Source organism: Aotus nancymaae, unplaced genomic scaffold, assembly GCF_030222135.1.
Source record: "Aotus nancymaae isolate 86718 unplaced genomic scaffold, 86718_ANA_hifiasm-v0.15.2.pri h1tg000031l, whole genome shotgun sequence".
Lineage (NCBI taxonomy): Eukaryota > Metazoa > Chordata > Mammalia > Primates > Aotidae > Aotus > Aotus nancymaae.
The window spans coordinates 4,559,000-4,572,149 of NW_026988444.1; the positions used below are offsets into that span (position 1 = coordinate 4,559,000).

The 13,150-nt window shown below is 44.9% G+C and overlaps 1 protein-coding gene across 2 annotated transcripts in view; it reads right to left on the reverse strand.

Moving 5' to 3' along the window:
• HDAC4 (histone deacetylase 4) overlaps positions 1-13,150 on the reverse strand; it is a 355,366-nt gene that overhangs the window by 308,146 nt on the left and 34,070 nt on the right. Inside the window, exon 2 of one of the 2 annotated variants that reach the window (XM_064383397.1) lies at positions 570-810. In XM_064383397.1, the coding sequence (XP_064239467.1) occupies positions 570-591 (22 nt within the window). In that variant the 5' untranslated portion in view covers positions 592-810. Of the gene's footprint in view, positions 1-569; positions 817-13,150 lie in introns of those variants that run through there. The other variant, XM_064383398.1, reaches the window with a different exon arrangement.

The following is a 13,150-nucleotide window of genomic DNA, read 5'->3' on the forward strand; positions in this document are numbered from 1 at the left end:
AGCTCTGTGACCTCAGGCAAGTGACTTCTTCCCTCCAGGCCTGAGATGATCTGGGGCTGCTGTGAAGACTGAGCTGCTTAGCGCATCCCCTCAGAGAAGCATTCAGACCCTGGGAGCAACCGTGGCCACCATCTGATGGGAACGTGTGCTTCCTCCCAGACCCAGACGCCCAGTCGGAGGAGCACTCCCACCCCTCGCACAACCCTTTATACAAAACAGACACTGGGCCAGAAGTCACTGCTCCAAATCACAACCTGACCTTTCATCGTCACCCTTGCCAAAAGCAGCTCTTCTCCTGGCATCAATGAAACCTGTGTGCCACTCAAGTCGGCCTGCAAACCAGGGCAGCAGACTGGATTCCAAATCCTCCCAGGTTTTATTGTTCTTCTTTCACCAAGAAAAAGAACAAACCATCCAGTTTGTACTTTGTGCTGTCAAAAACCAACAGTGACCACTGTCAAGAAAAACTAAAGTCTCGACTCCAGTAAGCAAGCTATAGTCACAAGAAATTCTACTTCGGGAAAAGAATGCCCAGCTGTGTGCCCAGAGAAGACAGGACCGGGCCTTACCTGGATGGCTTTGGGAGCTCATTGCTAGCAACGTCCAATCCTTTAAGTGATTCGAAATGGCTCAAAATTTCCAAGCAAACGATAGCTCCAACGAGCTCCAAACTCCCACCAACACATACAAGTACCGGAAGGGTGAGGGCTGGGTCACAGATGTTCAAGCGCCGAGCCTCGCCAGCAAGGTCTCATGAGCCAGGTAACCCACGAGGAGAGCTGAGGTGTCCACGGGCTTCCGCAGGTGAACCTGCAAGGTTAGAAGGAGATGAGAGACTGGAGTTACAACACAGAAGTTCTGAACCCGGAAAATTGCATCTAACAAGAGAAGCAATGACTTCCCCATTTCTGTTTTTTTTTTTTTTTGAGACAGAGTCTTGCTCTGTCGCCCAAGCTGGAGTGCACTGGTACGATCTTGGCTCACTGCAACCTCCACCAACCCCCAACCCTAGGTTCAAGCAATTCTCCTGCCTCAGCCTCCCAAGTAGCTGGGGTCACAGGTGCGTGCCATCAGGCCCAGCTAATTTTTGTATTTTTAGTAGAGATGGGGTTTCACCATGTTGGCCAGGCTGGTCTCGAACTCCTGACCTCAAGTGATCTGCCCACCTCAGCCTCCCAAAGTTCTGGGATTACAGGTATGAGCACCGCGCCCCATCAACTTCCTTCTTTATTCTTGTTCTGACCAAGGACTGACAGAACAGTTCATATGGAATCATTTCTACAAATACGAGCAGTTGGGATTTTGTTGGTAAATCACAATGTCTCTGGAGAGCAGGTTGCTCAGCCCCAGCGCCACCGGGCCTTGGGTTTGGGTATGCAGTTGCTGGGGTGTGGGGTTGTCCTACGCATTCTATTCACCAGGACCACGGGCCTCTACTCACCAGATGCCAGTAGCATCCCCCAAGTCATGACAACCAAAAATGTCTCCAGGGACTGCCACAGGTCCTCTGGAGGACAATATCATCCCCTGGTCCAAGATCTCTGATCTAGAAACACCTTCCTTACCCCTTCCAGAAGTTTCCCCAACGTTTGGCTTTTGAGAAGCAGATTATCTTCCAACTAATGTAAATTTATTCTAAGTTATATTAGCTTATCAAATAAATATGAAATAAAACGTTTTAAAAGAAAAATCACTTTTGGTGCACTCCCACCACAGAATGTCATTACGGCACGCTTGCATCAGCCGCGATCTATACACATCTGGATTCACAATGTCTGCATAATCACAGAATTTAATTCTAAAGTCCGCTTTCCTTACGTAATATGACATCTGAAATAGTCCCCTCATGTTTGGTTTCGTAATTACCACTTTCTCAGGTTTTCTTTTTCATGTTTTGCTTATGAAAGCAAGACATGCTCATCATAGGCAAGTATTTAAAAAGTTATCCATGATGCCGTCACACAGAGACAAGCCCTCAGGAACATTCTGACATGCTTCCTCGCCACTGCTTTTCTTTGCCTTTTGCCCATCCGCACCTCTAGCGATACAGGTGTCTATCATGTTCTCTGTGCTGATGTTACAGCCAGGCATTTTCCAATGGCATTGACAATACCTGGTAAGCTTCGTTCTGAAGGGCTGTTTCCTACCCGATGTGTGACAGACAGCTGCCCCGCCCCCACTATCAGAAGCTTCTGATGAGCCTGCTGCTCCTGCGAAATGCCAGGCCAAAGAGCAATACGTGGCACTAGCTGAGCTCGTCGAGTTCTTTCCAAGACCTGCCTCTTCATAGGTCAGTATATAGAGGAACCAACAGAGACAAGACTCAGAACTCCTACCACCGAAAGTCCCCGACTAATCCTGGTTCAAGTGCTTTCAGAAGCTTCTGTGTTCATCTCTTTCTTTAAAAGTGTGATAAACTCCTTTCCTTAATTTCATTAATCTAGAATTTTTATTTTTATTTTTTTTTACCAATTGCTTATAACCAAAGAACTCTAACCAATGCTTCATGTAAAGAATCACCCTGCCCCCAAGGCTGGCTATCTAGATGCTTTCCAATTTTATGTTCATTGTATCTACAACTCTGATTAATATCTTCATGACTGTTGTTCTGTATCTGGTTATCTCCTTAGAAATGACAGTGACTTATTTGTCTTCAGGGTCAGAATGTTTACTCATCCCTTGGTCAGAAAGAGAGATTTTCTTAAAGGGAATGTAGATGGCATATTTTGCAAACCCTCACAAATCTCAGATGACAGTATCCTTCACACAGAAAACACAGCTTGGCTGGGTATAAAAATCTGAGGTCACAAACACGCCCCCTTCAAAGTCTTTGGATGTTGTTCCCCCCTCAACATTGTAGAGAGTTTAAGTCCAGCTCAACTACAGCTCCTTTCCAGGTAAAACTCATGATGCTGTGGTTCTTGTCATTTTCTTCTGCCTGGAATCTACTAACATTTTTTTCTTGAATCTAAAAATTTAAAAACGTTGTCAGAAGATATATAAGTAAGAGTCTTTTACTCAAAACATGACCCTTTCAACAATTACAGGTCTTCTTTCTGCTCAGGAAAATACTCTTCAATTATGTCATTGATTATTATTTTTCTTAAACTTGCTCTGGCTTCTTCAGAGATTCCTGCGCTATTTGGCTGCAGTCTCCCCATCAGATCTGGCCTCTTTCACCGGTGACACATCTGTTGTTTATTCTGCATTCCCAGGCAGCCTCTCAAGCATGTTCTTCACTTCACTGCTGCTATTTTCCACAATATCCATTTTATTCTTTATGGCTTCAAATACAGATTTTAACTAAGCCATGAACTCTTTGTTCTCAACCACTCCCTTTACCACTAACCCATCATCCTCTCACCCGGCCTAGGTCCTCTTTATGCAAGACCTTCCGCCTCCCCTTGTTGATCCAGGTTTTCTTTTAGCCAAAACCTTTTGAAAATACTTTTTCCTGATTTAATTTCATTTTCAGAGGTGTATTCTTTTGCATTTCAAGATATTTCCCTCTTCCCCACATTCTGGGATACCTTTTATTAGACAGGTCCAAAGGTGAGATTTATTTCTGTTTATTTACCCTCAAATAAGAATAGCTCTAGCCCAGACTTGAGGATGGCTAAGAGGCTATATGTGCTCACTCCTACCCTGTTCTGTGCTCACTTTAATACTGGTCAATTATGCATCTCAAAGCTACAGTTCTGGCAAGCTGACATGCACGGTTCCTAGCCAAATGTCCAGTGTCTAACAGGGTTTCACGTAACACAGCACTGACGACTAGAGACAGATTATTCTCCCAACTGCAGATTCAGTAAACAGAATGTTCTGGAAGAACCTCACGTTCCTGCAAAACCATATACTAAAAACACCAGGACTTATCTAAAAAAAAAAAAAAAAAGGTGGAGTGGACTATTCAAAACTATGCTATTTCATCACTAAGGTATTACAAAAATCAATAATAACTCAAGAAAAACACTTCATAGTTGTTTTAAAAATATATACACATTATAACCCTAAAAAATGAAAAGTCCAGAAAACACAGAAATGTACCTTTTAAAAAGGTGACAACAGTTTGATGGAAATGTAAAAGGAAGAATTAAAGCATCTAAGTTAAACAATCAGGGACAGCTAAACCTATCTGTATCAGTGACCATATCAAACTATCTGAACCCCCCATTTAAAGGGCAGGGGTGGTCAGACTGGATGAAAAAGCAAGACCCCACTTTGCTGGAGTGTCAAGAGGCATCTTGTGAGGCAGGACTAAGAAGGGTTTGGGGAGAGGAGGCTGTTGTTTTATAATGCGCAACCAATCTTTCCCAAGCATTACACACCCAACCATGTGCTACCTACAAGGAATCTCTCTTAAGTTATAGTTAAAATATAGAAATAAAGAGATGGACAAACATGTATCATATAAACACTAATCAAAAGAAAGCTGTAATGGTTATATTTACATCAAAGTAAATTAGAAAGAAAGAATATTACCAGCAATACAGTAAGGCCACTTCATAACGATAAAGGGGTCAGTTGATCCAGTGCACACGACAGTCCTAAACATTTGTGCACCTGATAGCAGAGCTTCATACTTGAAGGAGGCAGGGTACGTAGGTATTTACTCACACCTCGATACTTCCATACAAGATTACATTTCAACAATCGTGAGTCTACACTGAGACCTCAGATCTCAACATCATGAGGTATAAAATAGTAATAAAATATAGGCTGGGCGTGGTGGCTCACGCCTGTAATCCCAGCACTTTGGGAGGCCGAGGGGGGTGCACGAGGTCAAGAGATCAAGACCATCCTGGTCAACATGGTGAAACCCCACCTCTACTAAAAATACAAAAGATTAGGTGGGCATAGTGGCACGTGCCTGTAATCCCAGCTACTCAGGAGGCTGAGGCAGGAGAATTGCCTGAACCCAGGAGGCGGAGGTCGTGGTGAGCTGAGATTGCGCCATTGCACTCCAGCCTGGGTGACAAGAGCGAAACTCCGTCTCCAAAAAAATAAAAATAAATAAATAAATAAATAAATAAAAATAGTAATAAAATATAAAATAAAAGCATAAGAAGAAATGGACAAATCTACAATTATAGTTGGGAATTTTCACACCCTGCTCTTAGTAACTGTCAGAACAAGCAGACAGAAAATAAGAACAGAGAAGACTTGACCACTACCACCCAACCTGACCAAAACGACGCTCATGGAGCTTGCCATAAACAACGGCTAAATACACATTATTCACATTCTTTTTACACATGCACAGGACATTTATCAAGACTGAACATCTTCTGGACCATAAAACCAGTCTCAAATTTAAAAGGACACCAGTCAAGTCATAAAAAGTATGTTCTCCGACAAAACCGAAATTGAGTTAGAAATCAGTAACAGAAGACAGCTGCGAATCCGAAGTCCCTGCAAATGGAATAACACATCACGAAATGAATGAAAATGGAAATATGACATAGAAAAATCTGCAGTATTCAGGGGAAATGTAAGCACCAAATGCCTGTTAGAAAAGAAGGCGTCAATTCAATGACCTTTGGTTTCACCTTAGAAAAAGAACAAATTAAACTCAAAATAAGCAGGAAGACAGTAACGGAAGAAATCAATGTAATAGAAAAGTCAATGAAACTAAAACCTGATTCTTTGAGACTATAAAGTTGATAAGCCTCTAGCCGAGCTGATAAAGATAAATAAAGAGAGAAGACATGATTAATAACATCAAGAATGAGAGAGGGGCCCAGGCGTGGTGGCTCACGCCTGTAATCGTAGCACTTTGGGAGGCCAAGGTAGGGGACTGCTTGAGCTCAGGAGGTGGAGACCAGCCTGGGCAACATGGTGAAACCCCGTCTCTAAAACAAATATGAAAAAACATAGCCAGGCGTGGTGGTGCATGCCTGTAGTCCCAGCTACTCAGGAGGCTGAGATGGGAGCATCACTTGAGGCCAGGAGGTCAAGGCTGCAGTGAGTCGAGATCACACCACTGTACCCCAGCCCGGGTGACAGAGTGAGACTGTGTCTCAAAAAAAAGGAAAAAAGAATGAGAGTGAGAATTAACTATAGAGTGCACAAGTATTAAAAGGACAGTGGGTAATATTATGAATAACTTTATGCTAATAAATTGACAACTCAGATGAAATAAACAAGTGCCTTGAAACACCCAAACTACCAAAGCTCACTCGAGAGAGAAACCCTAGATCAACACACGTCTTTGTGGGCCTGGATTCAGCAGGGGAGCCAGGCTGTGACGCTCACTGGCACGATGCTTGCCTGCTGATGACACCCAAATCGCCTCCTTTTTCTGTATTTGTTACTTAGAATTCCACTGCAAGGATGAGCTTTCACGGCTCCATCTTTCCGGTGGCTCGGTAATCCACCTCCGTTAGCGTGGACTCACAGATAGTTACTTTACCCTCTGTGTCATTAGTCCAATACACTCACCGCTTGTTTTGCTGCTAACGCACCAGCCATCGGGAGCTCCCGCAGGCCAGCTCCTACGTTTTTCTGACAAGCCCCTACTCCCGTCTTTTTGGGAGCATTTGCTTACTTTCTGATTTCACAAGATGTCCCAGTCACAGCCCCTGAATCAATGGCTTCTCCAAGGAGCCCTAGTTCCTTTCTGGAAGGACTGTGTTCGACACCCCAATCTGCTGCTCGATGTGCCCACGGCTGCTGGGTGACAGAGCGCACAGGGCCCTCTTAGCAGGCAGCGTGCGTAGGGGTTCACTCACACCTCGGGGTTTCCGTACCAGCTTACACTTGAACAATCTTGAGTCTACACTGAGACCTCGATCCCAGCATCACAAGGTGAGCTTCGGTCTCCCCTTTTCCTTGTTTTATTAACTGACGGTGGGAAACCTGGTTTCCATTATCTATGATATCTTTTCTCATTTGCTCAATTCTGATACAGACATAAAGTCATTTCAGAACTGCTAACCTCTACACGTGAGAAACACATTCACAAGACTACCACGTTTACAGATGATTCTCCTTGTTCTCAGCCTTTCCATATCCGGGCAAGAAACTGGTTTCCAAAGTTACTCAGGTGAGTGCATTGTAATAGAGTCCAATTCCTTGGTTAGAAAATGTATTTCATTTCGGATTCCCCCACATACTAGTGGGTTTTAATTGTTTGTTTATTTTTTGGATATGTAAAGAGTAAAATATACAAATATTTTAAGTTAAAAAGAAGTGTTCATATTGACATTTGCAATTTAAATTTAAGATTTTACAAGTTTTGACATAAATTTCTTTTTAAAAAAGCTTTTCTATTATGAAAACTTGACACATATACAAAGTAAGGAGAACTGCGCAACAGCCCACAGCGCCCAGCTTCGACCACGGTCAGCACCTTGGCCTTCACGCTTCATCTGCCTCCTTCCGCTACACGGAAATGTCCCAAAGTTAACTGCACAATGCTGAAAACGGGGATACCCATGCAGCCCTATTACTTACTGTATGAGTTTTTTCTTACTTTTCAATGCATAGCCAAGCTAATGAGAAATATTTTTGACATAACGTATCCAGAATCCAGCTGTATCACAAGCAAGAGGGCTTTTCGGAATCTCGAGTCCGGTGTGAGAGAAGCAGAAGTCCCCGGAAGGTTTCCGAGCAGTACAGAGGGTCTGGGGTAGGATCTAGGACAGGCCGAGCTTGGGTGAGGACCCCTTCCCTGCACTGGTGGGTGGGGGCTCAGCCCACTAAGGAGGGCTTGGAGAACATTCCCTTCCACTCGGGCACATACTCAGCCTCTGGGTCTCCTTTTCGGCCAGAAATGATCATTCTCTGGTGCCTGTGGTGAAGGCTCACTGAGAGCCACATCACCAGGGCCCACAGCCTCCTGGGAGAGAGCCGGTGGGAGCTGGGATTTAGAGAAGCAGCAGACTGAGGGGAGTCTGCACATGAGTGGATCTGACATTAGGAGGCAAAGAAGCCAGTTCCAGAACCTGCTGGGCAGAACAGCAACGCCCACGGTCTGCGAACCCTTCTTTCTGGAAACAGGCGAGGACACAGAGTGCTTGAGCCAAAGGAAGTGAGAATTCAGGTTCCACAATGCAGGCAGGCTAGACCCAGCGTGCACCTGTCAGGAGTTCGTGGTTGTAAGCAACAGAAATGGACTCTGGATTACCTAGGCAAAGAGGGGAATGTCCAGCCACACCTGACGGCCTGCGCTGAGCCACACCCCTTGACTGGGGAGGCCAGGACACCCTGACAGGCAGCCCCACAAGGTGAGTCCATGGGAACGAGGGTCATTCCTTGAAGGAAATCCTAAAGTATTGTTACCAGAGGTGGAAACAGGACCAGGCAGATAGATGCCACAGACAGCCGCAAGGGGACCCAGAGACCCCAGCCCCCACGTCACAAGATGGGGAGACTGAGTCGGCAGCCATGATGCTCAGTTGGGCTAAAAAAGTAGCTCCGACTGCCACAGACAGGGCCATCAGGGTCTGCCCAGGCGCCCCACCTTCCTGCCACAGAACTCCAAGCTGTTCTGGCTCCGGCTGGGTCTGCTGGGGCCCATGGGCGGGCTTGTCTGATGAGCACCTGACCCCATGCCAGCTGCAAGTTCCACTGACAGCAAACAGGACGTGTCGCACCCCCATACCCTGGCTTGGGAAAGTGCTAAACAGGGAGCGGGACACCTGAGCTTCACCTGGCCCCGGCACTGCCACAGCGGGCTCTCTCACCCTGGACCAGTCCCTTATCACCCTGAGCCTGATTCTCTTCTCCTCACAGAAGTACTGGGTCAGAGTTCATCCACACCCCTGGTGTGCTGCAGAAAGGCTCCAGGGCCAATGGTGTTTCAGAAGTGGAAGTTCTCCGCACGGCTTAGAGGCTGCAGGTGAGCATCTCTCTCTCCTCCTCCACACCCTCATGTCCCTACTCCCGGGGCTGCTCCTGACCCCCCGACACTCACTCTTCTTTCTGGCCCTTCCAAGCTCTTTTCTTTTCCTGGTATCTTATTCCATTTTGACATTAAGTAGTTGTTTATTTTTCGTTATCTGTCGGCCCCTCTGCCTGCCCCTGGCTGGAATGTGACCTCCTGTGGAATCCCTGGCATAAGGCACACAGTAGGCACACAACAAAAATGTGAACGGAAGGAAATTTTTAAGGTCTTCCTGGATTTGCCTCAGAAACTACCTCAAAGGGGGCTGAGGTTGAAAGCAAACTGCAAAAGAAAACATTTTCTGCCTTTTGGGGGCTATAGTTAAGTTTTAAGGATCTGATGGCAAAAAATTCCAGAAATTCTCAAGTTTGTGGTACTTTAAGCCCCAGGACTCTCCACGCCTCCCAGAGCCAGCAGAGGCTGCAATAAGAAATCCAGTAACAGACGATGCAGGGAACTGCTGTGAGCCCTCAGAATATCTGGAAAAAATTCACAAATCTTCATGAAGATCATGGGCAGAGAAAAGAAAAATTACCCAAGGAGTTAAGACAAACAATTCCACAGCTGAAAGTGAAATGAGACCCCTCCTAAAGAAAGCGGTGCTATCTCAAGCCCACAAGGAAAGCAAAGCCTTCTCTACTGGATATGGGATGAGAACCGCCAGGAAGCTGCCTTCCAGGCCTACCCCTGAGGCTCCTCTTTCCCTCATTCCGTCACCTTCCCCTTAGGGGGTGTGTCTCTCAACAACCCAAGGTGACACTCACAACAGAAAAATGTACTAGAAACTAAATGGTTTATTTAATACAACTCAAGCACGACCAAGTTCTTTTTATCTTGATGTGTGTGTCTAACAACGCTTTACCACCCAGACTACAGAACTACGATGATCACTTTGCTAGGAAAACACATGGAAAGCACATGCTGCTAATATCTCAGAGCCCTTCGTTTCTGAAGGACATCTGAAGCATAGACTGCACATCCCTAACTAAAATACATCCTGATGAATGACAGGCACATGTGGTGCACACTGCAACTTCCAAACACAATGGCTTTTATGACTGTATTTTCCCCTGACCTACCAGATACACCCAAAGTCCACATTTGGGTGAGCCACAGAGTCTGTGATTTTCATTTACGAGACAGGCACGGTCACTCTGCTAAGCAGTTGCTGACACTGGGCATATATTTACATGAAGACATCTCTTTATTTTCATTTCTGCTCCACACAGAATAAAGGAAACGAAGTGCATCACTCAGGCTTAAGTGTGGGTTAGTATTTCCTTCAACAAACACTTGGAATCTAAAGTGACCTATGGTTCCTCCCTCCTGCAGCTTGGAAATTTTGAAACTTTAGTTGACTTAATTTCATGGAATAAGCCATAAACCTTCCAAAGAGCAAAAGTCTTAGAGGCTATAAATCCATCAGAGAACATTCTTCTAAAAAATCTTACCAAGCTACCACAAAGAAATGTGACAGCACACGGAGGGCCAGTTTTGTCCCTTACCACGGACCCCCCCACCCCATTCTGTGGCAGTGACTATGGCTCCAAGCACCCAAGATGGCCTTAGCCTGTCATGCTGGTGGAGGAACGGCAAGTGCTAGTGAAACCAAAGACAGAACCAGGGTCGCAGGAAGGAGGGAAGCCTGCAGAGCCTGGAACAGAGTGGCAAATATGGACCATCTGCTGGGGCAACAGAGACCCTTCTCCAAACAGGGGTGAGGCCAGGAAGTCCAATCTCACCACTCCTCAGCACCCCGGTGGGGATCCTGGCCAGGCCGATAAGGCAAGAAAAGAAAAGAAAGCAACAAGATTAGAAAGAAAAACATTACTATTCACAGAAAACTCAAAACAATCTCAATAACTATTAAAATAGCTAAGTGAATTTTACAAGACCACTGGGTATAAGGTCAATGATTACCAAAATCAAAAGCTGTTGCATTTCCTAATAAACAAATACCAAGTAAGCTTTGAAAACAAGATCACATTCCTAATAGCATACAATAGAGGCAAATGTCCAGGACTGAATCTATCAAGAGATGTGTAAGAATTTTACATACAAAACCACAACACATAAGTGAAATTAGAGATCTCATACATGGAGGATACACCATGTGCATGGACTGGAAAACCCAATGTGATTCAGATGTCAATGTTTTGCAAGTTAATCAGCAGTCAATGCAATTGCAATTAAAATCCCAGCAGAATTTTTTTGAAAACTGACAATTTTACATTTTAAATGGAAGCACAAAGAACCTGAAATAGCAACCTTGAAGAAAAAACAAGCTTGGGGGACTCACACTACCAAATATCACGACTTCTTCTAAACGCATGTAATTAAAATACAAGATTCAGCAAGTAAACCCAGGAGAGCATGCCAGAATGAGACCAACACAAGCAGAGCCACTGGCGTATAGCGAAGATAAAAAAATCCACAGGCAAACGGGGTGTTTCCAATACGCAGGGCTTGTGTCGACTGCTCTTTTATGCCAAATGAACCACAGTCCATACGGCCTGCCATGTTGGAAATTAATATGAGCTGGAGCGCAGACCTTCAGTAAGCAACACGGCCCGGTCTAAAAGATGACAACAAAAACCTTCTTCAGGTGGGCAGACAGACAGTTGTGAAAAAGGTACTGACCACAAAGGAAAGAAAATGACAAATCGCACTGCACTAAAACTATGAACGTTGGTTTATGAAAACATGCAGAAGAGGGAAGAAGCAAGCCACAAAACAGAAGAGAACCTGCCACGCACATACCCAGCAAAGGGCAGATATCCAGAAGACAAACATAATTCTTACAGATCATTAAGAAAAAGGCAGACAGCCTGAATGAAAAGTAAGTGAAACATATCAACAGGTACTTTACAAGACAGAATTCCAAGTGGTCAATCAACACATAAATAGGTGCTTAGCATCTGTGGCCGCAGGGAAACGCAAATTAAAGCCGCCACGGGACATCTACATACCCACCAAAATGGCTGAACTCTGTAAACAAAAAGATACCATGTTTGGTAAGGATGTGGACGGAGTGCACTCGCACACGGGCCCACGAAAGAGTGAATGACACGCGTCCCGTGGGAAACCCCTTGGTGGGAGGCACTAGAGCCACACACACACACAGTGCCGTGCCCCAGCAACGCCGTCCCTGGGTATCCACCCAACAGAAAGACATCTACAAAGAGACGGCATTATTTTCCATAAGAGTCAAAAACTAGAAACCTCCCAAATGTGCCAACTACACCTATATGCCGTGACGTACATACATCACACAAACGTAATGTTGAGAAAAAGCAGACACACAGCAGACGGCTCCACGTGTATAAATGTGAAAACAGGTAACACTCATCTGTGGTGGAGACGTCCAGACAGGTTCCCTTGGCAGTGGTGGGGGGTGGCCGCTGAGGGAGGAACGAGCCAGCAGTGGGGTGCGGGGAAGAGGAGTCAGAGCGTCCACCCGTGCAAAGTCAGCCTCCGCATACTCCTCCTGGCTTGCGGATTTTTCTCATGCATTTTGTAATTCAGTAACAAACTGGGGAGGGTGCAGATCAATGACTCAAAGCCATCTTGCACCAAGAAAGATCCATATAGTAAGACCCATCTGACTGGCCCTCACCGGACTTTCTGGCCAGTGAGGGAGTAAGTTATAGTTCTAGCCACCATTTGCTTACTGTCAGCATGTGTAGGGGAAATAGTGGCCACACTACTCCTCTTAAAAGAAACCTCACAGAAACAGAAAAGAATTTATTCAGAATCTACGAGGGCGCAAACACAGCGTTTGGATTCCCAACTGAGAAAAAACAGGGAATTCCCAGAGGTACCAAGTCAGGTTTGTCAGGCAGACAAAATGTATCATGAAATCACTTTTAACTTAAATACGTAATTAAATGATGAATTTAACTTGAATGTACTGTGATTAAAATTGAAATAATTTTTAAGCTTTAGAAAGCAGACTGTTGCTGGTTGATGTTTCTGACCCGTCTATACAGTGAGTTTAATGCTTTCCACAGTGCAATGTGGAGTGTAAGGTCTGGCTACCGTGTTTCATAAGAGTGTCATTTTATGATACGCGGCTACGCGACACAAGACCTCAGATATTTTTCCCCCATAATTTGTTGGGACAGATTTATACTTTAGTTTCATAACAGACTCTACACTTGAAAGTAATAAAATTCCATTTTGCTGTGTTGTAACAGGAATAAAATAGGGAGCATTTCACACAATCCACAGGCTTATGCTGAACAAGGTCAAAATAGGCTCTGC